The sequence below is a fragment of the Etheostoma cragini genome, chromosome 3 (genome assembly GCF_013103735.1).
Source record: "Etheostoma cragini isolate CJK2018 chromosome 3, CSU_Ecrag_1.0, whole genome shotgun sequence".
NCBI classification, from domain to species: domain Eukaryota; kingdom Metazoa; phylum Chordata; class Actinopteri; order Perciformes; family Percidae; genus Etheostoma; species Etheostoma cragini.
The window spans coordinates 27,074,300-27,101,760 of NC_048409.1; the positions used below are offsets into that span (position 1 = coordinate 27,074,300).

A 27,461-nucleotide genomic window follows, 5' to 3' on the forward strand; every position below is an offset into this window, starting at 1 on the left:
TGAACATGATGTACCTGCGAACACAAGATCTCTGGCAAGCTGTCACGTCCTGTCTCTTCTTTCCCGTTGGCTCTGCTGATAATTCTCAAATATTACAAAAGTTTGAGAACATCACTTCTGATAGGGAACTTCAGGGATCCAGGGCTGTATCACTCGAGTCCGAACTTGAGACGCTTCTTCTGTTGTCTCGGACTCGTCTTGGACTCGTTGGACTCTGACTTGTCTCGGACGCGGCCATTGGACTCGTCAAATATTCTAGTTGGTCTTGAGCAAGTCCAGCACTATATGCTTTTGTTCTAAAGTAGATTCTTCCTTCAAAACACAACCACTGATGATGCTCGCTTGTTCAGAAAACAGGTGTTAGTTTAATTCAAAGTCCATCTAAAACAAGCATCGTGATTGGCCGCTTGGTACACACCTAGCTGCATCATATACATGTACATTAATCATCAGGTATCAACATTTAGATTTTGCCACAAACACAAAGCCAGCGAGTACTTTGTACTACAGTTACAAGTAATGAGTTCCAGAATGGGAACATTTATATTATATATATATTATATATATATATATATAAGTAAATATAGTGGCCTAATTTGACCCTTTCTTTCTACAACCTTGACTTTCTCTCATTTGGACTCATTATTGACTTGGACTCAAACTTTTTGGGACTCAGTACTGGTTTAGACTTGAACGTCTTTGGACTCGGTCTTGACTCAGTCTCGACTCGTTCTAGTCAAGGACATGTCTTGGACTCGACAAAGGTGGACTTGACTGCAGCCCTTTATGAATCTTTAAAGACTCCAAAGGTGAAACGTGATTTTTTTTTCTCTTTGCAGGATTATGCCAGAATATATTTGACTTGTTTCACACAATATACACACTAGCTGGTGGTTTCCAACCCAAATGTAGTGGAAACCTGACCTGTTTGTGTCTTTAGAGGGTGTCTGAGCTGAAACCCTACCATTAATAATCCAGAAAGGAATCACATTTCTTCAGGTCATTGATGGACTTTGTTGAGGAAAGGCAGAGAATTTGTACATCATGGCCTGTAAATCTATTTTCATCAAATAATCCTCAGTGACCCGGTTTGTAGCTGCAGCCTGTTAAACCTCAAATCTCATGTACGAAGACTAGAATGATCTTTTATTCATCGCTTGTCTTTCTGTCATAAAAACATTAATGAACAACATCCTTGCAAAGATATATATACAATATTGTAGAACTAATATAGAAAAACATTACAATAAATTAGATTTGACAAATGATTACATTAAGACAGTACTTCAGCTTTGTTAGCTTTCTGTTATACATTTGAAGTCTCTATAACCAAGATGAGAAAATTGTGCCGCTTTTAATTTGTGAATTTTGACGTTTTATTCCACGGTATCAATTCATCTACAGTCTATGCTAGTAGCCAAGAATGACATGGAGGATTAAAAAACATGATGGACTATTCAGAAAAGCTATATATCTTCACTCGAGCTTCTGAGTGGGAAAAACGCTGGACGCCACACTCTTCTGAACAAAGCCGTACCGAGAAATACAGAGAGAGTTGTGTGTGGAGTGAATATTCCTAATTAGCTTTGCAGCAACTCATTTGGCAATGGCTTGCATGTAATTTGACGTTCATTAATATCAGAAAGTTATGCACTACAGCTTTAAAGCACTAGAAGCTGGTGTGATTTTTTAGGGCAGAGTTATGTGCCTTTATTGGCAGCTACGGTAGCCCAGAGCGGCCAGCTCTCTCCACCCCCGGCTGAAAGGAATGAATCATGGCTGCTGGTTGACCGCCGAGAGACACTGAGTCATCTTTACAGTGAGAAAACACTTTAACTACATCACTGCAGCGGCCGATGTGGGGGCACACCGACCACTGTTGAGTATTCACTCCACAGGACAGTTTGACCCATGTTATTCTCCTGTAGTTGAGTCATTGGCTTGTGTTGTAAAAAAAAATCAATGCAAGTTCTTTGCTTTTTGTGTCCCTTCTTTGAGATTGTGTTTGCACAAACCATATTCACTCCAAACAAACATGATACATCAGTGGTGGAAGAAGTATTCAGAGCCTTTACCTAAAGGTCACACATTATGCTTTTCCATGTTTTCCATTTCATATCCTACTCTTGGCTCAGTGTTACACAACTCTAAACTCTTCTATGATTGCTCATCTACTCAGCAGGACTGCGGTGTACGGCAGTAAACAGTCTCAACTTGGCAGCCAATATTGTTAAATTCTCCCCATTTTTGGAATGCATTACTCCTGAAACATGTCCGATTGGGTAGTGTATGGTTCAGAAACCTTTATCTGCAATTTTTGACGGGAGAAAGTCCTGCTTCGTTCCTGTGCAAACTTACGTTAGCATACTGCTAACTATTAAGTAGCTACATGCTCACGTGACATAGCTTTAATCTCGGCCACTGCTGGTCATTTTCAATCTCAAAACGGTGTGTACGTCACGTGTTCACGTGTTGAACGACATGTTTCCGTGGAACGGTGTAAAACGGTGTGCAGCGGCTTTGAGTTATGTTTTTTCTGAACGATGGGTGTGTCTCTCGATTATTTGCTGTGTCACAGGTGTTGCCCAACCAGCAGAGACGTGCATGTTAACTCATGGTAATAAAAAGGAAGAGCGCTTTCGCACACATCAGGATGTGCAACGCATCCCCGTTTCAGTGTAAAGAAACGTGTTGGTACGTTTTCCTTTTTCTTCCTTCTCTTCTTCCTCTCTGAGGTTTTTTTATGCTTTTAGCAGCAGAGGGTGAATGCGTCCCCTCCCAAGTTGCTTTGATCCCTGACGTGTTCAAATGTGTCTCTCCGTGTTCGATTTTTAGCACCGAGGCATTCTGCTGTCGCTCATCTAGGATTTTATCCAGCAGCATCAGTATGCACGGTCATAATAAGCATGCATATGTTGCCGTGCGTTACTGTGAGTCAGAAATCAGAGGAGAAGCAGCTCGCTGTGCTTTCTGTCTGCAGCCTCCGGTACCTCTCTGGTCATCAGGGAGAGGAGGAGGAGGAAGAGGAGGAGAGCAGAGGAGGAGGAAGGAGTGAGTCATGCCTGTTAGACTTTAATAAAAACAACTGGCAGAGTCCTCAGCCTGGAAGATAATGAGGATGATGAGTGTGTAGTATTAAGCAAAGTGGTGTTGGGTCATTTGGTCACTGTGGAAATTGGGAAACCAAAGTTTACGTCTGGTATGAATTTCCCAGAGTCTTGCTTTTCATTTACAATTCTCATCCTCGTTTGATTGAAAAAGGAGCTCCAGTAATTGAACCTCTTGTACTTTTTGTAGTTAACGCTGCAGCTTTGTCCAGCGTGACACTGCAGACTGCCCCAGTAGCAGCAGCTTAAACAGTAAGCCGTATTTATTATCATTTGCCCGGTATTTACCGAACCTGTATCCCAGTGACATGACTGAATAGATTTGATTGATATCTGTGATTATAAGTCTCTTACTGGTACTGTTGTAGGTGTTTCATCTCAGGCACTTAGCAACAGTCTGACCTGAAAATGGTCATTACCATGTTTAAAAACGTGTGAGAATTTCTTTGCATTTTTTCACTATCTTTTACTAACTCTGACTCTTTCGTAGTTTGATCCACTTTGTATGCTGTGGCCATTAATTGGTAAAGAATCTTCTTTCAGTGTTGTGTTGTTTCCTTATATCATTTAGCCCTGTAGAGCATCTCCACTTTTCCCAAGCACTGTTATAAACTCTATTTTGTTTGTTTCAATTTTTCCCATTTTCTTCCCAGAAATGTAATCAGGACTTCAACATGGTTGTTTGAAACGCACATCTCAGTAGTATCGGGCTGCTGTTGAAGTTCTTGTTTTGTGTTTCTTGTAGTAATCCTTGTTGCAATGTAACCGCACATTTTCTTGACAAATCAAGGCTAGATAAAAAAAAAAAAAGTAAATTAGAGTAAAGCAAAACCTGTGAATACATTTGTTGTTTTAATGTTTTCCTGCAATGAAAAAAAAGGCACGAGTTGTCTGAGTACAATATATTGTTGTTCTGCCTGCTATGTTCTGTTTCTACAGATTAAAAATGCTTCATAAATGTGTTAAATGAAGTAGTCTTAACAACACTGAACAGATATTGCTTCAGCAGCTGCAGCATGTCAAGCTTGGAAAAAAAGCGTCCATCTGTTAAAATGTCAAATAATGACGTTCATTTTACAAGGGGAAATGCAAAAGTCACACACACTTACACACACACTCACACACACACACACACACACACACACACACTCACACACACACACACACACACACACACACACACACAGTGATGTCTTGCACCAGTGGGACCAGTATTGAAGTCACTGCCAACAGAGCTGACTCGTGACCCCTAAGGATTGTGTGAGTTCTGTTGTGTTGTGAACGTCTGTGATTGTGAGTCTGTGTGTGTTTGCAGGGTGATAGAGAAGACATCGGAACAGCAAACTAACGTAAAATGCTGCATGAACATTACCCCTGCAACACCTAGATGTTCCATAATACCACCTTTACGCTGCAAAGTGCATGTGTGCACTCATGATATCAAGCACTATAGACAAAGGTTTAATTCTCGTTTTGTATTATATGAATATTAATTGATTTTTTAGCAAATACATTGTAATGAAATTAGGTCTCTGCTGCAGTGGCAAAGCTGTACAGCGGCTAGAATATGATCTCCACTGACAAAGTGGCCTTTGCTGTTCATCGCACACACACACACACACACACACACACATAAAATCACAAGCTACAAATAAAGACAATCATGCCAAGACAATGGCCTGCTAATCCTTGCTTGTGATTGGACGAGTCCAGATTACCCAGAGGGCACCAGCTGTCAGAAAGAGCCAAAGCCCAGTTTCCTCAGTATCAGCTCTCTCACACACACACACACACACACACACACACACACACACACACACACACACACACACAGACATACACACTGTGTCTCATTCATTCTGAATTAAATGCAGAATGAGGCTGAAATGTTCACCAGCAAAGCGTTGGCATGTAGCTACACCTGAAATCTAATGCTTGTTTGTATTATTTGTCGCCTGCTGTCAACACAGAATATTTGTCACTGTTGTCAACGGACTTTAAAAATAGGAATGACAGTTAATATGACTGTAATGCTAACAGCCGTTACAGAGGTCCAGCATAGCCAGCTAGCCAAATGTTGCAAATGCCTGAATGTGCTGTGTGTGTATTATTTTTAGCCTCTATTGTTCAACCCCTCCACCCTGTACACACTCAACTCTTTGTCTACAGGGTGTGCAAGAATCCTCAAGTCTACATTTAGGCCATTAAAAGTATTAAAGGTATCCTAAATTCAGTCATGAGAAAGAACATTTTCACCATTTATGGTTTCTTTGTGCAAAATTTTGAATAATGCAAAACATGTAGTTGAACTCCAATGACAATTAATTCCATGCATCTGTTTACTTTCATAACTCAATTGGGCCGTTCAGTCTGCTTTGTCCAGGCTTGTTGCTGAATTGGATGAGCTAAACTGGTCTGAAATCAAATTACAGGCATTCAAAAGGTCTTTAATTAGGCTTCTTGAAGTCTCTGCCCTTATGACATCATGTCCCGTCAGTTTCAAACCTTCACTCACACACACATTGTACAGTTTCCATCCCTCATTCCCTCAATCCCTCTGCTTCAGTGCAGACACAGAGGGATGAGCTGGGCCAAACCGAGCCGGTCCAACAATGCAGCGAGAGGGAGGAGACAGGAAGCGCTAACTGACCCGCTGCTGAGCCGAGATAAGAGCAGATCCCACTAAATACTCGATTCAAGGGAGAGAGAGAGCGGGATGGAAGAGGGAGAGGAAGAGGAGGAAATGGGGAGGAAATGCAAGGGGGAAATGAGAGTTAGGAAGGATGAGAGAAGGAATGGGGAGTGAGGAAGAGAGAGAGAGAGAAATGGAAAGGGAAAAGAAAGAGAAAGAGGATACATGCTAAAAGGGAGATAGAGAGAGAGAAAGAGAGAGAGAGAGACAGAGAGAGAGAACCAAACTGAGATTTACTTTCAGTGTGTTTTTGAGTTGAAGAGGACTGAGAGGCTTTGCATTGGCCTAGATTCTCCTCAGTCTGTCTGTCAGTCTGTCTGTCTGTCAGCACTGGCTCTACTCTCTGGATCCATCACTGATGTAATATTTCTCTTAGAGAATTGACCTGCAACCTTTTCATAAAAAGTGGACTCATAAAGCATGAGGGAAACAACTTTTTTCATAGTTTTGGCTTGAAACCCTCACTCTGAGGAAATCCAGCTGTTGAGCACCACACTTGTGGTTTTGCATATTCATACAAGTTACATATATTTTACAACCCAGCTAATGATTTTGTGACATGCTGTCACTGGTTTCTTTCATTATCTAAGTATGAGAACAATTGATCACACTGTTTAAGCTTGCCGGAGTCGTGTAAGAATGCATTCTTTTAACAGTGACTCACTATCATTGTTGGGGTAATGCAGTACAGACCTTAAACTAAAACTTGGCACTTAAACTACATTACTACTCGATTATTTTGACAGAAATTAAAACAGACATGATGAATGGAAACCAACTGTTGCCTGGAAGATGCATAGAACGACATCTAAACCTCTGATCACTGGCTGGAAATGGGATTAGGAAGTTCACACGCACAATGGGTGATTATTGAAATGCATGTCGTTTTTTTTTTTTAAATCCCCAAACATTTGGGGGATGTGGTATTGAAAGGACCATTAATCCTACGCTGTTCATCTTTTGGGGACGCAAACACCATCAAACTGAAGTCAAACCTAATCTTTCATATTTTTCATATTTTAAATGTATGTAGGCCGAGAAACATAACAACCAAAGTGTTTCATTGTGCTACTACAGACTGCACTCTTTAGAAATGATCACATGTTCCATCACTTAGTTCCCAGTAATGTAAACAATGCGTGTCTGGGAAACAGGAAGTAAGAATAAGCTATAAGTGTGTTTCTCAAATGGGGGTACGTGTGGAATTGGGGTACTTTGGGGGACTGCAGGGGGTACGTGACATTTTTTGCAAAATGTTTTTTTAAGTCACGAGGCTGTAGTTACATCTACTGTCTTGCTTCAGAGGTCGCTTCACTGTTTTTGAAGTTTGTTATTTTTTTTGTGAAGGTTTTGTCGTTTTGACCTATTCTTGTCTTTTTCTTCAAAGTTTTTGTATCTTTTCCCAGCATTTTTTATCACTTTTGTTGCCCTCGTTTTTATTACTATTTTCAACCTATTATTGCCTTTGCTTCCTTCTTTCCATCGTCATTTTTAAAGATTTGGTAGTTTTTTATTATTATTAGCATTTAAATGTTATTCAGGTGCAAGGCTGTTGTTTCAATCAATCTCTGACTTCGCTGCATTGTTCCTCTTTATGTAGAGGTTTATTTTCTATCAAAAGTTATTCACGCTGGTTGGGCGTATATGGCTTAATGTGTTGTCTTTCTGTCATACGTGAAAAAAACAACGTTTTGGTCATTTTTTCCGACATTTTTGTCACTTATTTGATGTTGTGGGTGCTTTTTTTATGTTCATGCCAAAGATTTTTGATATTTCTATTGTTGATATTTTCCCCCCTTGTTTTGACGGCCCATCTTTTGTGCCAAAAAAGAAACAAATAACTGAAAAAGGGTCAAATTTGACCCAAGGACAACATGAGGGTTAAAAAAATCTGTAAAAGAAAAATGCTTGAGATCCACTCAGCTACACATACAGCTACACTACAGTATGGTTATACATGCACACACGCACTCAAACTAGCAAATGCATCATATAGCTGATCTCTCAAGTGTTTCCCATATTTCCTGCAAATCTGTGTTCTGTTCTAATCAGTTTTTTCGGTGAACATAAATCCCAGTTTCTCCCGCTGAAGGACTAGGATGTAAATCCTCGGAACCCTTCGCGGCTCCTTGATTTGTGTAATAGAGTTTAGCCAGTTTATTTGAAGCTGAAATAAATCTGAAAGTAATGTGTGTAATGCTCACACACATGTTTCTGCCCAAACCGAAGCAGCAGTTTGGAAATCATAGCAGCATGTTTTAGATTTTTTATGTGTGCAGGGAGTTTATTTCCTGATTGGATGAGGTCCTGGAAACTGAATGGCACTGACATGTTCACGAGTAGATGCAGTGGAAATACGAACTCTGATCTGTTCTGAATGCTGCATTCTACATGTCAGGTCACAAATGACTATTGTTTTTTGCATCCTCATTTATAGAACGAGATTAAGCTTTCATTCCAGACTAACTTCATGTCATCTACTTGCAGAGACACACACACACACACACATATATGTACATATGTTCCTTTTCCTCCATTTTGGTTACATTTTTAGATAATTCAATATTTAGTTTTTTTCTCTTTGTTGTTATTTTTCGCGGCTGCAGCAGTGTCATTTCCCAGCAGGGGTTGTAAGAGCTTCCTGGTATCTTTTCTTATCTCCCAGTTGTTATTCTTTGAAAATCAGTATGAGCCAGGGTTAATTTCATTTCCATTCAACTGCACGTAAAAATGATGAAAGAAGAAAATTCTGTGTGTCCAAATCTGAATTGTGACAGCGTAACCTGCACAATGTTTTTTGTGAGTTTCCCTCAACCTGTGGAAACATTTTCTTTTTAAATTTGTACATAAGAAAGCATGAATGGAACAAATCACTTTTTGTTTTGTTTTTCACATTGATATAGAAGTACACAATTATTCTTCATGCTACATTCATTCAGTGACAAAGTGACAAAAAATTGGAAAATAAATAATATTCAATTATTTGTCTGGTACAAAACACTTTACAAGCGCTCATATGAATATTTCAGCAGTTGAAAACATGCTGGTATTATTTTTCCCCCTGTTGCTTACAATGAGCTCTTTGCATGTGCTCCAAAAACGGATTGCAATCAGTTTAAACTCATGCACTGACCTGTCTGTCTGTGTGTGTGTTTGTGCAGGGACGACAGAGCGGGTGTGTCTGATCCAGGGGACAGTGGAGGCGCTGAACGGAGTCCATGACTTCATCGCTGAGAAGGTGAGGGAGATGCCTCAGAGCACCCAGAAGACAGAGCCAGTCAGCATCCTGCAGCCACAGACCACCGTCAACCCCGACCGAATCAAACAGGTCAGTCCCTCCGTCTCTTCTATTCTATTCCTGGAGAACCCAGGGCCACCGAGGCCATCCCTACAATCATGTGTGTGTATGTTTATGTGTATGTGCGTGGGTGTGGGTGCCAGCTCTGCATTGGTTGAATGGGTGTGTGAGAAAGGGAGTGAGAGAAGTATTTGCCTTTTGAATGTCCAACTGTGCGTTTCTGTGGTCAAGTTGTGAATTTCTGTTTGAGTGAAAGTGAAAAAAAAGCAACCTGCGACCATGTAAACAGATGTCGGAGGGAGAGAGAAAGGGAGCAAAGAATTAAAAAATAAGGGGAAAGGAGCATCAGGGAGCCGAGAATTGGAAAAACAAAGACATAAAGTAAGGGCAAGGGAGAAAAGAAGACATGGGAAGAATACAGAAAAAGGGAGTGGAGAAAGAAGAGGAGAGAAGAGAAGAGAAGAGAAGAAAACAAATAGAGAGGGTGGAGAGAGAGATGCACAAACAGGCACACACACATACACACATAGACTAGAAACCTAAACATCCACTCAACGAGGTTTAGTAATGTAGCACAAAATGGAAGTGAAAGCAGCGGTCTGTTTATTTGAATGTAAAATATATGTTAAATAACAGCCCATGATCATGCAGCCCACATGAGTGTAACAGCCAAATAACAAGGAAAAAGAATCAGAATGCTGTGTAACGTAATTAAAACATTAAGTCCCACCCTTTGGGCGTCTGTACTAGCTAACTCAGAGGGATCCTTTAAGCGGCCTCTCTGAAAGGCTGAAACATGATCCTGTGTTTATATTCCTGGATAAATGAGTAGCTACAAATGTTATTGAAAATGTACAATTTTACAACATTGTTACTTAAATGAAGAAATAATAGCTTTGTTAGAATTCAACAAGATCAGACCCGCTGATGCTTTGAAATCCCTTCACATTTGATGTCTGTGGAAATGCTGTGCACCCACACGTAATTTTCACGTTTTCAAAGACGGCGGAAACTTTAGATGAATGATTTCACAAAGTGGGTGTTTGTCCAGAAACTTTGTTTAATTTAGTTGACGTGAAGTTCATTTCACTGCTGATTGTACAGCTAAATCTGGGTGCCAATACCAGCTGTGAGTGGAAGACAATTAGTGCGGCCATTGATTATGATCCCAGTCTGTTTAAGTGATTATCATCATTCTCTCTTCATGATTGCTCCCTATTGATTAGTCAGGTCTGGCATTGTTTCCCTCTATTGACTGTTCAGGCATACTAGACAATGCATTCAGCCAGGCCTGTGGGCACGCACACACACACACACACACACACACACACACAGACACTTGCATTTACATAAATAATAGCATAAAGAATTATTAGGGAATGAAATGAAAAGATGCTGTATGCTGCGGAGTGAAAAATTAAAATGAAAGGGAAAACATGTTTATATATTGCCAGAAGTTTCAGTTTTTTTCTCTTCAGATCTGAACTCTGCATGGTGTTGCATTAGTGTTGCGTATGTTCTCCCCTGCTGTGATTTTTCAGGAAGGATGGCAATGCCTTAGTTGTGAATAATTATAGTTTTCAAACACACACACACACACACACACACACACACACAAACAGGCACACAAACAGGCACACACACAGACACAGCCCTTAGTGATTTATTTTTGCAGAGCACACACTTCTAAGGTGCAGTTATGAGGAGAGTTTTATGCCTAATTAACCCCCCCTGTGTGTGTGTGAGTTTGTGTGTGTGTGTGTGTGTGTGTGTGTGTATGTGTGTGTGTGTGTGTGTGTGTGTGTGTGTGTGTGTGTGTGTGTGTGTGTGTGTGTGTGTGTGTGTGTGTGTGTGTGTGTGTGTGTGCCAGCTCTACATCGGTTGAATGGGTGTGTGAGGAAGGGAGTGAGGAAATGTTTGCCTTTTAAACATCAAACTGTGCGTTTCTGTGGTTGAGATGTGTTTTTCTGTTTGAGTGAAAGTGAAGAGGCAGAAAACAAAAGCAACCTGCGACCATGTAAAGAAGTGGTGAAGAGAGAGAGAAAGGGAGTGAACAATCAAGAAATAAGGGGAAAGGAGCCGAGAATTGGAAAAAAAAGAGACATAAAGAAAGGTTTGGGGAGAAAAGAAGAAGTGGGCAGAAATAAGGAAGGAGAGAAGAGAAGAAAACAAATAGAGAGGGGGGAGAGAGAGATGACATCCACTCAGACAGGCTGCAGCGTGAGGTGTGAACATATAAACTCCACATGTGACATGGATTGCTGGCTGCCACACACACACACACACACACACACACACACACACACACACACACAGACCAGAGACCTAAACATCCACTGCATCCACAACATGCACGTTTGGTTTCTTGTTCATTAGCGTCTGCAAAGTTGACATCTTGTTCTGATTTTAATTTCAAAAACTCTAAATTTTATTCTTGTCAGGCTGCGATGGTATGGCCAAAAGTATGTGCAGCCCCAAAAATTACAGCTTTAGAGGATTGTTTCACGCCGCCTCTCTGAGAATCCCATTCAACCACAAGAGCTTTAGTGAGGTCGACCAGTGTTGTTGGCCGACGAGGCCTGGCTTGTAGTCGGCGTTGTAGGTCATCCCATACGTGTAAGATGTGGTTGAGGCCAGGTCTCTGTGCAGATCAGTCAAGTTTCTCCACATGAAACTCAGGTTGTAGTTGCCAGGCAACCAGTGGAGAGTCCAAGAAGTTAGCCTACTGCTCATAGACAGAATATACTGCAGCACATAACCCCTTTAACATGGTGAGTTGTTGTTTTACCATTCTGTTTCTGCCCAGATTTAACATATGGGATATCATTTTTTACTTCTTTGTTTATTATAAATGAGGGTAGGTGGATTATGGCTCTGTTTACTTTCAGCTTTCCAGCTTCATATGAGAATGATATAACTCTTTTCATCTAGCCTTCAGCCAGGAGGCGTATACGTGCAGACATACAAAAAAGGCAAACTATTCCTTTAACAGAATTAAAAGTACCACCCTCAACATGTGTGATGTCTTCTGCATCATGAGCGTCTGACCCTGAGGCGGACTGACAGTGGAGTTAAACTGTTTTGAACGAGGCGAGCAGCCGCGAGGAGACAAGCGGGCTAATAGCCTCTGATATTTAGACACACTTAATAGAGGGTGAATCCCCCTGTTGCTCTTTAGGCTATTTATACCATGTCGGAGTGGCGACTTAATGGATTTGTGCAGCATTTGACGACACACAGATGCACGCGTGTTTATACAAACAAAAGACACCCCCACACCAAAATAACCTCCTCCAGCAACACGAATCCTGCTGGACGCACAGATGCCCCGACATTTCCAAGACAGTTAAAGCAGCCGAGCATCGATCAAACCCAAAGAAACTGATTTCAGGTTCTAGTTCAAAGGATCCACAACTTTAGGTTTGTGTTGTATTTGAGTTAATAGTGGAATCAGAAGCATTCTGAAGGAAGCGATAGTAATCATGAAAATATTTAATTACACACCCTTGAAAAGTAACTTGTTATGTTCAACTACTTTGTTTTTCCTGCTTCAGCTACATGCTGCAGTATTGTACAGACACCAATCCATCGCTGCCTAACGTGTTGACCCTTACACCCTAAGGCTTCATTTACCTAACAAAATTTAATAGAATGAAAACATACTCAGACCAGTAATGCAGGGATGAGAAATCGAACAAAGTGACACACACACACTCACACACACACACACACACACACAAGTCAACATACATGCCATCATACACGTGTTCCCATGTAAGATGAATGGTGTTGGGTGCTGTTGATTCTCTACTATTTCTCGTTGTGTATAAAATGGCTTCTTCTTGTCAAGAGTGCGGCTGTTGTAGCATGTGGTGGTGGCCTTAATGGTTGACCCCTGGGACTGGGCGAGAGAATAAAAGTGGGTAAGAGAGAGAGAGAGAGAGAGAGAGAGAGAGAGAGAGAGAGAGAGAGAGAGAGAATATGTGTTTGGGATGTTTTGAAAAAGAAGCAAAGTTGGAACGATAGACTGGAAGGAAGATGGAGAGTAAGGGAGTGTGGAAGATGATGACATGAAGACAGATAGACAGATTGAGAGAGAGAAAGGACAAGCTGAGCCAAAAACCAAAGTCTGGCCGGCTGAGTGGGTGACTGAAAGCTGGAAGCAGATCTGAACTCTAGTTAGCCGACAGCTGCTGAGTGACAGAGAGCTTTGCTGGATGAAACAGCTGCTGATAGAACGAAAAACAGAGCAGCGGCGGCACACCGCGCCTCAAGGCTGCATAACAGGACCACAGACCAGCAACGAAGAAGATTCATGAGCAGAATAAATTCTTCTCCGGGCTGTAATGAGGTCTGACATGACACATAGATGGAGAGAATTTATTGAGGGATTTTATTGCTTGTATTATTTATTATTATTATTGTTTGCTTTTGTTTACACTCCAAGTATGCTCTTACCATAATCACACCACTGTGTTCACAATGCAACATGCTCTAATGTTACACTTGAAATTAGATATTCATAGTTTGGAAAGGGTGAGAAGTGCTCTCACAAAGTCTGTTTCACAATTCACAATACACAAAATGTCAACAAAGGATTTTCTTTCAGAACTTTAAACTGACTTTGGGTCTGTTTTTCTTACATGGTAATAGTGCAGTACTAAATGAAAAAACGGACATCAGTGTCCCATAATTCACTTTTACCTTAGACTTGCAGTTCTTGATTGGTAAGTTTTTATTTGTACTGTGATATATTGACAGACACATAAACTGTTGACTAAAAATACTAATTCAACACGATTTATAGTACACAATAAGCTAATTTGTTTTTGTATTTGTCCATAAAACTTGAAGCCAATTTGGCAATTTTGGACAATGTTGAGTCTCAGACTCATTTATACAACACAAAACACAAATTATGTACTTATTTATATAAAAAATTGAATCTCTATTGTTAATTTCACCTCACTTGGTCTGGTATGACAAGTAGCTTATGGTAGCTAATGTTAGCTAACTTTAGATGGAAATGTATACAGACACCATTATGGACATAAGTAGGCTTTTGCCCTTTGACTTCTCCATTCTGACTTCAAGCAATGAACCCATAAATTGTAACCTGTGTGTGATGTCACAGACACCAGGTCCACGTTTTGTACGGTAAGAGTTTCAGGTAACCTTTGTGATCTCCTCTGTTTAAAGTGCTGCTGCTTTGATGTGCAGTAAAGTCTTTTAAGAAAAGCATCGCACAAACAGAAGCAGTCGTGACATAAAAGCCAAAGAACTCTGGAGACCTTCCTGTAGTGTTTATGTGTAATGTAGTAAGGCATCACCTACTTACTGCATCAATATTGTATTCATATTGACAGTAAAACATGCCCTCTCTTCTGTTATTGTTGCATTATGGTGTTTGGAAGTGAGCTGCACAGCCGGCACTGTGTCCCCTGTGAGATCAGCTGTAAATGGCTTGTGGTTTTGTCTTGGTTTTATTCTGGGGTTATTTTTGGCTCAGCTTGGCCTTTATTCAGACTGAAAACTGCGGCAGCACATAAGCCTACGAGCTCTTACACTCATCGACTCTCGCCTGGCGGTTTTCCTGGCCGCTCCCTCCTGCCGCTTCCTGCAGGAGAGAGGGGCCTTTTCCTGTGAAGTTTCACCTCCAGCATGAACACCTGTTTCCTACTTCCTGTTATTGCCTCCAAGCACAGGAAGTTCACCGTAAACGTCAGGCAAACTTAGAGTCTGGCTTACTTTGTGTCAGATGATGAAGAGGAGGAAATGCAATACTCCGCGCTGGCGAGAGAGAATCGATTCAGCTTGGCAAAACACACCGACAGTCAATATAAGTTTTGTGTTGTTGATGATCAGTGAAGGAATTAAAGAATAAAGTTGGGCTCTGAGCATTTCATCAAATCTGAATCCTTTCAAATCTATTTGGGTTCCGCTTTTAACATCCATAAGTAACTGAAGTTATAATTGTGACTACTGACAAGGAAGTGATCAGCTGATCGGTTCCTCACACAAGGCTCACCACTCTGTGTTCAACGACAAAAACATACAGTCCACTTGTCCTCGTGGAGTGTTATTTCGTCTTTCTTTAACAAAACATGTACATTGACAACACGTCTGTTCTGTTTGGTTTTTACGCACCTGAGCGGCCGTTTAAAGTCCGCTGCTTTCTGGCCTTCTGACGTAACATGTTATCTTTTCTGTCCTGTGATTTGCAATCTCTGCCTCACTGCTGAGTCAGCAGAATAACGCACTCTCTGCTGTGGGTCTCTCATCTACTCAGCGCCTGCACTATATCATCTCTGCTGTAACTCGCATATGAGAGCATCACACGCGGAAAAACAGACAGAGGAGTGGAGAGGTAAAAAAACAAAACACCAAGGACACAAGGAAGGAAGAAAGGAAATTGTATTATCTGACATTCCACAAAGTGATCTTGTGTCTCTCAAAGAGAACGTTTAAAACGTTTTTACATGATGTGTACGTACCTGCAGCACGGTGTACTTTACAGATTAATATTTTTATCTTTTTATTTTGACACACACGCCCTGTACATCTGTTTAAAGACAAAACTCTCCTGCCCTGTCATTAGTATGTGCTCGTTCCTGAAGTTACAAAACTTGCTGTTAACTTAACATTCATACAAATGGAAATATTCTAGATGTAATATGCATCATTTGCCCTCATCCCCAAAATTCAGCGAGACATGTTTGGGATCTTTGGAAACTTTGGGGCCTGTGGGTTTAAGGAAGCCTTGGCTGCCCATGTTATGATGGAATCAGCAGAAACACACTCCCAACGTTTAACGGTTTCCAAAACAGAGAGATTCATGGTCCAAAGTGGCAACTGGCCGTTTGTGTGGGTTCATTCTTTTGTTGCATACTTTTGAGCCAGGTTCTGATAGTTCAATTTCATCTACAAATCAGGAGCATGTTTTTATGACTCGAGCAGTTGTATTTCTTTTATCACCGAACCACAAATTAGTGCAATAATAAATAATGTCATTTCATGTTGCATGTGAATGTGTGTGTGTGAATGTGTGTGTGTTTGTGTGTGTGTGTGTGTGTGTGTGTGTGGACTGTGGGTGCGATGAGAGGCAGTGAAAGTCTTAGAGAGGGTTTATGGCCGTCATATTTCACTGGCAGACTGCATTATCCTACCAATTCCAAAGGACACACACTCACACTCTCACTCTTCTTCACACACATTCTCACTTGTGCACACACTAACACACACTCAGAGCAAAAGTGATCTGCGGGCAGGACGGCCATAATCCTGCTGTGTGTGTGTATGTGTGGGATTGTGAGAATGTGTGTACAAGCACATTACGACAAGTTTAATATCCCTCAGGAGAGGAAAATTTGCTCAGGAGGTCACTCAAACCGCAACATTACAGGACAAAAGCCAGCTCTAACCTTTCCCATGTGTGTCTATACACACAGAGAATGCATAGTGTGTGTTCATGTTTGTATTGTTTGCATACCAGAAACAAAATGCTCCCAAATCCTAGTTAGGAGTCGGAAAAAGCCCGGAAATTGTTATGCATGTTAGAGCGTGTTGTGTAGCAGTATAAAGCCTATACAAGTGTGTATGGATGTGAGTGTGTGTGTGCCTGTATGAATATCCAAGTTTACACTATGTCCCCTCACTGTCACTCATTGTACCCCGGCTCTTCTGTCCTGCAGTTATTTTTAATCTGCAGAGGGGGGGTTTTGGGCTCCTTGACGGGTCGGGGATAAAAGAAAAAAAAGACGGTGCGAGAGACAAAAAAAGAGGGATGACAGGTTGAGGGAGAGACAGAGAGAGAGAGGTAGAGCCAGAGATGGAGAGAGCGAGGTAGAGGCAGAGGCAGAGCTAGAGAGAGAGAGGGGTGACTAAGCCTGTGGATCAGGAAGAGGCAGATTAAGCTAAAGTCCCCCGCTTAAGACTTCAAAGTTCAAAGTTCTGCAGCCTCAACAGTTGTCCGCTGTCCTCAACTTGCTGTGTGTGTATGTGTGTACATGTAGGTGTGCACGTACATCTCAGAGAAAATGTGCGTGTTGTTTTGTGTTTATCTTTGTGGGATTGTATGGTATGCAACGTTTTAGTACGAGTATTAAGTACAAGTGAAATTATTAATTTATGAATGTCTTTGCGTGTGTGAATCTTTGCCACTCTGTGTCTGTGCGTGTCCTTGCACATGTGCGTGCATGTGTGTAAGTGTGTGCGTGTTGTCCTCAAATGACAACACTGAAAGACAGCCTTGTGACCTGGATGGAACGGGAGACAAAGTTTGGACGAGAATTACATGACAGCTGTGATATAGTGTGAGACAGAAAAAGAAAGAAAGGAAAAAGGGAAGGATAGAGGGAGATGGGAGATGATGGATTCTGTACGCAATTGGAAAGTCCTCCAACCAATCAGACCAGCGATCTGGGTGACGTAGAAGCGACAGCGGCATCAACGGGTTTGCTGCGCTTCGGTGTCGTTTGGTCCCCGCCATTTTGAATTTAAACAAGAAGCTGCTCCAACGTCATCGTGTTAAACCCGCCAATGGCACACCAAGTAGATAAGCCAGTTTGTGATTGGTTCCCACAAAATTGTGAACTGACGTAAGAGAATTAAACTTGCAGGTTTCCAGACCGAGCTGCAGGTAGAAATCAAATCACCGGCAGAGTGGGCGGGGTTAACCCAGTCTGGGGAGAGGAAGACGACCAAGAGTAAAAAATATGGCATTAAATCGAGTTTTTTTTTTGTGTATGCATGTATGTATGTATCTACGTATTTATGTATGTATAGGTGTGTGTCCATACATTTCTTATAAATTTGTTTGAAATAAAAATGGAAAAAAGAATGGAAAGATAGGTGCACACAGACGCAGTTTAAAGGTTTGAATGCACAAGTATGCTAAATGCAATTTAGCAAATCTTATTTCACACAATTTAGAATATTTTTCTGTGGATTTCTTTTTTTCTTTTGGTATGCAAACTTTTATTGCAATTTAAAAGAATTCACAGATTGTAATGTTACTCTTTCAGGTTCAGGTTCCTTTATTTGTACCTGTAGGTCGATTTGTTGCACAGATGGGAAGATGCACATGAAAAGGTTCATGTGAAAACATGAATACAACTGTGATTTAATCCCAAAGTCATCTTTTAGCGGCAGTATGTTATCTGGAGGCTTTTAGAGAGGGTTTCTTAATGAAACTGAACAATTTATTACGTCAAGCCTCCACCAAAGTTGTTTTGACTGCTATTTATCACGCAATTTCTTCACCAGTGAAACATTTAAGGCTTTGATTAAACACTCAGAAGCTTTTACTGAATGTTGCTGTTCCTGCTCACATTTGCGTTTCATGAAATTAGGACACGGACAGGGGAGACGCCAGAGAGGCAGCGGGCTGAAGCTGTGTGTTCATACATCTGCACGTCAAGTCTAAACCCTGACAAACTGCGGCAACATACTGTGCGTGTGTGTGTGTGTGTGGATGTGCACTGTCAGGGCAGAACACTTAATGACTCCACCCCTCCCATAGTTATCTGTGCTTAATATGATCTGTGCACTGCATACCTAAGCTGATTATTACAAACTATTAATGGGATTTAGTAAAGAATATGATTTTTACTAAAACATGAAAGAATAAAAGTTTAATTACAACTAAATCTGGGTTCACAGTTTGTGTGTGTGTGTGTGTGTGTGTGTGTGTGTGTGTGTCAGGGTTGTGAACTGTTTGCTTGTTGCCTCAGCACCCTGATAGCTTGTCTTTACTACTTGTCAATGCAAAACACACACACACACACATAATTCAGTTGTAACATTTTAACATTTTCTCTTCACTCGCTGATGACAAAAAAGAAATAGGTGACGGGCTAAGTGGAGGCCTTCTAAAAGTCATGTTATTCTCAGAGGAGAAGAGGAGTGTTTTTTTCCCCTTATAGATTCAAACAGTAACTGCAATGAATTCAAATGATTATGTTTTTCTGCACATTTCACTGATTATCAACTTATTTTGCCCTACCACTGGGTTGGAGATTGTTTTACTTTTGTAGAAAACATCCAAAGCCAATCATCTGAGCCAGGCAGGGGGAAGGTGGACCGACCACTGAGTTAAATGGAGTTGTTAAGATGATGTTGAAGAAATTATTAATTGTCTGGTTTTTCATTCATTGGACAAAAGGAGACAGCATTAGGGAGTTATGCTGTTACAGGGGGAAGAGCGGCGCGGCCACAGAAGAAGATGTAGAGAGTGCAGCTGCATACAAGAAATGAAACATTCTCTAATGTAATGTCATTTTATCTAGACAGGGACAGTGCACAACTAAACCTTATCCATGTGTTTCAAAAAAGGAGAGGTTTTAGCACAATTGTGATGTTCCACCCGTAGTCCCTCGGCAGGAAGATAATGATGACGAGCTGCGCTAGGTTTAAATTTGAATGGGGTTTGCTTTACGGCTCTGTCTGGGCGTCTGCAAACTCATTTAGATCTCCTCCTTCTGAGCACATATCAACAACAAGACAACACCAGGTGAACCTCATCAGGACATAACAAGCAGAGATGCATTGTGGGCCGTCTGGCTGAGGTTAAAGAGCTGCTAACCCTAAAAGAATCATTAGGCTGAGGTGTAGGGCCCCAGGCGGTTCCTGTAACAAAACAAAACAAAAGCACAGAATGCCTTTGTTACATTATGGGACTAGTCCACTCAAGGCAGGGCTGCTTGATTATGGAAAAACTGATTGAACACAATTATGTGTTGTCTTTTGGACATACAGTGTGTTGCATCATTGAAGCTGAAAAACAGTGGAACAGCGAAACAAATCAAGAGGTGAAAACCCCTTAAACTGTGAAATCCCCCCCTTTTTTTCATTCAGAACACACTGCTGTTCATTCAGAACACACTGCTGTTTATCTGCAAAAAACGTAATGTGCAAGCTAATGGTTTTTCTCGATCACTCTGTTTTTGTGATCATTAGTAGCCAAAATCGTAATCCTGATTAAAATTCTGTTTAGTTGCGCTGCCCTATCTCAAAGTATAAACTGTTTTGGCATTCATAAACCCCCAACAGTCAAACCCTGAACTTGTTCCAAACTGCTCCAGAATCAAATCACCCCACTCAGCTGTTGACATTGATTTGGAGTTATCTGCTAAGCCACCATCCCTGCTGAAGTCAACACTTCCCATCCCTGCTCCTCCTCCAGTGTATTCATGAACAGGAGATTGGCTTTCACCTTCGACCTGGGCCCAGCAGCTGCAGCAACAGGATGTTCTAGTCAGCAGCTGGATGGATGCCAAACCCTCCTCTCCTCTGTGGCAATGTTTCTCCCTTAAAGATATAAAGCTCTTCAAGGAGAAAAACATAAAACAAAAAGGGAGACACCAGAGATGCAAAAATGTTAAACCAGAACGGGGAGAGAGAGAGAGAGAGAGAGAGAGAGAGAGAGAGAAATACTTGAAAGAGCCATCACCGTGATTGCCTGAATGCTGCCAACTGTCACATAATCTTCCTCTCCGTGGCGGCGATGCAGTAAGGTGCTGGGTGCAGTGGATTGTGGGTAGGTACGAGGCTGGCTGGCAAAGTCGGCCATTTGAGCTTACCAACTAAATACAGGATGAAGATGATGATTTCACAACGAAACGCCCCTTTAGATTGAGGAAGAATTGTGTGTGTGGGAGTGTGTGTTTGACTTTGTGAGAACAGGTTTATAACCTCTTTAAAACTGCGGAAGGAGAGAAAAACAACAATATGGAACGAGCGAAATGTGAGGGAAGTAAGCAGAGCAGGAGGATGAGGAGAGTAGAGGCAAAAGGAGAAGCTCATTAGAGAGAATCAGTTGGATATGAAGATGGTAGATGTGATCATTAGGGCCAGAAGGGATCAGACATTACTGTACGCCACGGTTTATCCTCCCACCAACACTCTGTATGTGTGTATGTGTGTGTTTGTGTGTGTGTGTGTGTAAGAATGTTTCAGTACAGAGGATGAAAGGCTTCATGGAAAAATCTTTATGTCTCTCTCTCTCTTTCTGCCTGTCACTTATTTATTTTATGCCTCGTCTCCATTTTTACCCCCCACCGCCTGCTCATCTCCTCACTACAAAAACAACCATCCTGAAAATGTTGCCACTTGGAGAAAAAAAATTAAAAATTAAAAATTAGACTTCAGCAGTGATGAACACCAAGAAGTTCAAACCTGAGGCATTGGACATAATTTACACATCTTCCCGCAGATGTGGCTCCAGGAGTTGTTGTGTGTGTGTGTGTGTGTGTGTGTGTGTGTGTGTGTGTGTGTGTGTGTGTGTGTGTGTGCGCGCGTGTGTGTGTGTGTGTGTTGATTTTGGAACACTTTCTTTATTTTCCCAAAACCTCCTACATTAAAATCAATGTTTTCTGTTGCAGTTGACCAATACAACACCTCTTCAGTCATTAAAATAATAAAAGTAGAGGAATGTGCAGAGGTATGATCTCAGAGTATTTTTAGGGGCTGGATGATGACATTAAAAATGTATTTGTACTAGTGCTGTCAAATGATTGAAATATTTAATCGCGATTAATTGTATTTATGTCAACTCGCAATTAGTTGCACATTTTTATCTATTCTAAATGACGCTTGATTCGCTAGAAACTACAAATTTGCTAGGCCAAAAAGAACGTTAATCTCACGATAAAAACATTGACACTGTTAAAACGGGTTTGCGTTAACGCCGTACTAGTCACTCCAAACTGTTTAATAGGTTATGGTTGTTGTGTAGTGCATGACAGTGGAACAATGTTCATTGGACATCAATTAGATTATTTTTCATGTCATTTTGAGTTCATTTGCAAAATGCACTGTAAATAATGGCTGTGAAATCTACAGTTATTTACTTTTAAAATACTTTTTTAGATTTCACAGTAACACTACTGTATAGGATTATTACAGTATTATTTCCAGAATGCTGTAAAGTTTACATTACAACCTTGTTGACATGACAAAATCACAGTAGTCTAAGTATTACATTTGAAATCACAGTAGTCAAATCATTACTGTAAAAAACTGTACCGGGCCGATGCTCAGAGCTGAACAGAAACCAGAGTGGCTCAGGTCCAGCAGTGTTCACACTTTGTTAGCACTTTGCTCTTCACATTAATCTACACCGGACAGCAGATTGTAGCCGAGTCTCTGTTAACAGCAGGACGTAAACAGACGTGTGGAAGGAGCATCGCTGTGTCCGAGCCTTACAGTAACAACACAAATCAATAGAAACGGACTACAAACCTCGACTCGTTCTCAGAGAAAAGACAAATGCACAAAAAGGAATACAATTGCACATGCTAATCCCTTAGAGCGACACACAGCCGCCTCACAAACAAACACTCACAGGGGGGAAGATAATTCTCTAATATTCAACTCAAAGCAGCGAGAAGTGAATGTTTGATGCTGTCTGCGGGTTTGAAGTGACTCCCTCCCGCATGCCCCTTATTCATTTTCTATTTCTATGTAAATTCATCTTCCGCTTCGTGGAAAGCTGCCGCGCAGAGGGCGAGCTGTGGAATGTGGCGTGGCAACAAATTGCTGCATAGAGGCTGCTGTCGCGCAGATGTAGTTAGGCTTAAAGCTGCAGCAACCAGAGGGGAAGGCAGGAGGGATAAAGGAGAGGGGGCGACAGGGAAGGTAATTTGTATGGCATTGGCATTTTTCTTTTGTAAGTTAAACTGATCCACTTCTCTTTGAATTTTTCTTTTTTCTTCTCCTTTCTCCTAATTTATCTCTGTGTGGAAAAACAGAAAGCACAAAAATTGCGCGTCTCGTCCTCTTTACTTTGAATCAATCTGCCCCTCCCTCGCTCCCTGTCTCTTTCATTTTATCGTCCTTTTTTCTTTATCGAGGCCAAGTCATTTTATCTCCTCAGCCCTCCCTCGTCTCCAACCCACACTCTTCCTTTCTGCTCTCCGTATGAATATTCAGCATTCAGACAGACAGTAGATAGCAGCGGTGTAGAGTAGTTTGCTCTGCAGTGAGTGGGATCAATGCTAGGAGGAGAAAGCGCGGCACTCGTACACACACCCACATGTTTTAGCGAGGCGGGTAATGTGCTGCAGAAGTCGATAACAACTCCAGCTGCAGGTGTCCTAGTTTGTGAAAAACAATCTCTGAACTGAAGACAGAAGTAAATGAAGTTGTGGTACAAGTTGTGTTTTTTGTTGAAAGTTGACCGAGTCATTTGGTAAAGCGGTGCTTTCTTTACTGAGAGAAATAGCAGGATTAATAAAGATTCTAAGCTATCCTATTGAACCCAACCTGAGCACATCGCTATTAATTCACTCACTCAAAATGATGTCAAATCTATCATTTTAGTTTGGAAAACCATGAAAAACAAAGCAATTAACGCAATGCACAGAAATGTGTGACAACAATAAAAAAGTCTTGTGAAATGATTTCATTTGGATTAAATTCATTGAGAGAGAGCTCATGTTTTATATCATTATAAATGGTGATGGACTTTTTTTAAACTATTTTCTGATTTAACATTGAAAAGATTAGTTGTAAAAATAAACAGTTTAATCAATTTTAAATTATTTTAGTTATAAAGACTTTGTTGCACCCCAATTCCATGCTTAGATAGATCCGATTAGAATCACTTCAGGTTAATGACGTCCCATAGACTGTCATAAACCGCACTGCCATGACCAAAAAGGGAGATGCACACAACAAATATAGAATTTGTTATAAATAAAATGATTACATGAATGGAAACTTAAAGGTTGGGTGTGTATTCAGTCAGGTCAGTAGTGTGGGTGGGTGCATGGGTGAAGGAATATACTGTGTGTGCAGTGTTATGAGGTGCAGCAACACACTCAAGGCCAGGATGATTTGTCAAAGAGGTGAGACTGCAGCGGAACCCAAGAGGCCTTAACGAGGGTCCCTAGGGTGGTAGAGCGGTCGTCTACCTATTAGAAGGTAGGTGGTTCGATCCCTGGCACTGCAGTCCCATGTCAAAGGCTGTGTCTCAAACTGCCTACTTGCACACTTCAAATACTTATCTTATAGTATATAGTGTAGGTAACGCAAAAAGTTAGTGCACTGAAAGTACCCGGATGGCCCCCTAAAAACGGGCAAAAAGTTCAGTGTGGAATAATGGCGGTTCCTTGTTCACTAAAACGTGTTTCTGAAAACATTTTAAGTGAAACAAGGCCATACAGTTGCTGAATCTGTCTGTTTTTTTTTTAATCGGCAAAGGTCCGTTTAAAAGATTTTTGTCCGATTTTGAGAGGCGGCAGGCCGAGCGACAGCTGCTCATCTGCATACAGGAAAGCCCGTATTTTTGACATTCACGTGTGTTACTTTTGTCATGCTCATCTTGCTCGTCATTTCCGGTGTTTTAACATATTGTGTAAAAGTGTTCACTACGGCAGTAAGTGGTAAGTGCACATTAACAGTGTACTCACGGAGGTATGCGGAATGAGACACAGCCATGGCACCATGTATGGCAGCCTTGGCCACCAGTGTATGAATATTTTGTGTGAAGAATGTGTGTGTGAATGGTGCCTGTACGGTGTAAAAGGGTTTTGAGTTGTCAAGCCTAGAAAAGTGCTGTGTAGAAAGAGTTAATTTACATTTAGTCCACAGAGCCCAGGTGCCGCCAGTGTTACTAATGGACCCAGGTGCTGCCACGCCCTCCTGCAGTACCTGCAAAGAAAGCAGCCACACAGACAAAGTACCAGGCAGACAGGCCAGAGAGGGTCGACACAGCAGTCACAGCTGTGCAGGCTGCTATGTGTCAATTCTCCAATAACTGTAAAAAAGAAAATCCACTAAAGAACATAATTTCCATTCCAGTGTTACATACGATGAACAAATGAAAACGTCTAACAACGAATTATACCAGGCTGTGATTAGACATGGAGAGGTGTGTATGTGTGTATGTGTGTGTGTCCTCAGCTCACTTGTGTTCACTACCCTTTGAATGCTGGAGCTATGTTTCCATGACAACGCTGACCCCCGGGAGTCAATGTTTTTTTTACACAAGTAGCCTCTTTAGAATTCCTCTCTTTCTCTCTCTCTCCCTTATCCATCCTTCCTTTCCTCCCACTCTATGTGCATCTCTCTACCTTTTTGTCACCTGTTCTCTAACTAAGAAAAAATGAGTTAAAATCTGTTAAGTTGGTGGAGACACTCATTGCACACTCCATAATGTTGTACAGTATGTCTTCCGCGGATCTTTCTCCTTCAGGACATCATTATACGTCTGACCAACACACACACACACACACACACACACAAACACACACACACACACAAACTCCTCCATCTCACTCTCTCTGTATTCAAACATGGTTCAGTCTCTCTCCCTCTTTTCTTTGGCCCTCTATGGCTCCCGTCCTTCACAAGGACACCGAAGCAGTTGTTGAAAAAAGTCCTTTTCAGCGCTGACCTTGCTTTTAAAGTCTTCTCTTGAGCTGAATGTTGTGTGCACCATGTTACCCTGTTTTGCATGACAAAAAAAAGATTTTTCATCGCCAATCCCCACTGCATAATTTTTGTTCAATGTATCATTGCACTGCACATTTTGAATTCAAGAGTGTTGGTGCCATGCATGTTTAATCGTTACATCACATGTGTGACATTGTCTTTTTGTGAGCATATGCAGTGTAGAAAACAGGAACAGCTCTCTGCAACACTGACTTTTACATCTTTTTAGTATTTAGTTCATTTAATTAATCTCTCACTTGTTTTTCTCTGTTCAGATAATTGCATGTGATGCACAGGGGCTTGAATACACTTACTGGATTATACTAAAACGTCTGTGGAATACCGATAACATATGTTTTCTTTTCTTTTCACTCTTTTTTCCCCCCGACTTCCCCACCCCTTCCACCAGGCCAAGCTGATCGTCCCCAACAGCACGGCAGGGCTGATCATCGGTAAAGGTGGAGCCACAGTTAAGGCGGTGATGGAGCAGTCCGGGGCGTGGGTCCAGCTATCCCAAAAGCCCGAGGGCATCAACCTGCAGGAACGCGTTGTCACCATCAGCGGGGAGCCAGAGCAGAACCGCAAGGCCGTGGAGATCATAGTCCAGAAGATCCAGGAGGATCCTCAGAGCTCTTCCTGCCTCAACATCTCCTACTCCAACATCACAGGACCCGTCGCCAACTCCAACCCCACTGGCTCCCCATACGCCAACTCCACCGAGGTAATGCCGTCCGCGGCAGCTGCCGCAGCAGCCACGGCTTCTTCTCTGCTCGGCCAGGCCAGCTTGGCTGGAGTTGGGGCCTTCCCAACCACTATGTCCAGCCTCTCAGGCAACGACTTGCTGGCCATCACCTCCGCCCTCAACACCCTGGCCAGCTACGGCTACAACACCAACTCCCTGGGCCTGGGGCTGAATCCCGCTGCAGCCTCAGGGGTGTTAGCAGCTGTGGCAGCTAACGCTAACCCGGCAGCAGCCGCGGCAGCTAATTTGTTAGCATCTTACGCCAGTGATGCATCCACCAGCGCAGGTCACCCAGCAGCAGGTCTCGGAGGCTTCTCCTTGGGATCCCTGGCTGCCGCTACAGGGGCCACCAATGGCTACTTAAGCGCCGCATCGCCCCTGGTGGCGTCATCTCTACTGGCCACGGAGAAGCTAGCAGAAGGAGCAAAGGAAGTGGTTGAGATTGCCGTGCCAGAAAACCTGGTGGGAGCCATCTTAGGGAAAGGTGGGAAGACGCTAGTGGAGTACCAGGAGCTGACCGGCGCCAGGATCCAGATCTCCAAGAAAGGCGAGTTCATCCCTGGAACTCGGAACAGGAAGGTGACCATCACAGGTTCCCAGGCCGCCACACAGGCTGCACAGTACCTGATCAGCCAGCGAATCACCTACGAGCAGGGGGTACGTGCCACCAACCCACAGAAGGTGGGCTAAACCTGACAGCCAATGAGAAACGAGGAGGAAAAGTGGAAAAAAAAGAGTGGGGGTTTGGGGGAGGAGTATAAAAAGTGAGAGTGAGAATGGAAGGAGAGGAGAGCAAGAATGTCAGAAGGAATCGTCCGCGCCGTTTTCTTCTGCGTGTATTCAGTATTCTCTATTAAAAAAAAAGAAATTTGACGCAAAGCAAAAATGTGCTGAGAAGACGAGGAGAGAGAGGAGCGAATTATCACGCTGAAAAACCAAGAAAAAAATGTGTAACATGTAAATAAGGTTTTATTACTTAACGTCTTGACCTTTCGGGATTTTTTATTGTTTTGTTTTATTGTTTTGTTTAGTAAATTAAGCTGTCTGTTTGTTCGTTTGTGTATTGTGTGGACAAAGCTGAATGCCATGTAGACAGGCCGCCTGCCTGAGAGGTGACAGGAAGTAGGGGGAGGGAGGGAAGGGCCTGGGCATGGAGGGGGGGAGGGTTTGCGTTTACAGGGTACAACC

General features: G+C 42.0%; 1 protein-coding gene across 2 annotated transcripts in view; it reads left to right on the forward strand.

Annotated features, from left to right (window-relative positions):
• Nucleotides 1–27,129, forward strand: part of LOC117942541 (RNA-binding protein Nova-1-like) — a 78,761-nt gene extending 51,632 nt beyond the window's left edge. For both annotated transcript variants that reach the window (XM_034868058.1, XM_034868059.1), the window contains 2 exons: nt 8,961–9,127; nt 25,941–27,129. In XM_034868058.1, coding sequence (XP_034723949.1) covers nt 8,961–9,127; nt 25,941–26,963 — 1,190 coding nt within the window. In that variant the 3' untranslated portion in view covers nt 26,964–27,129. The remainder of the gene's footprint in view (nt 1–8,960; nt 9,128–25,940) is intronic.
• Nucleotides 27,130–27,461: the final 332 nt, after the last annotated feature.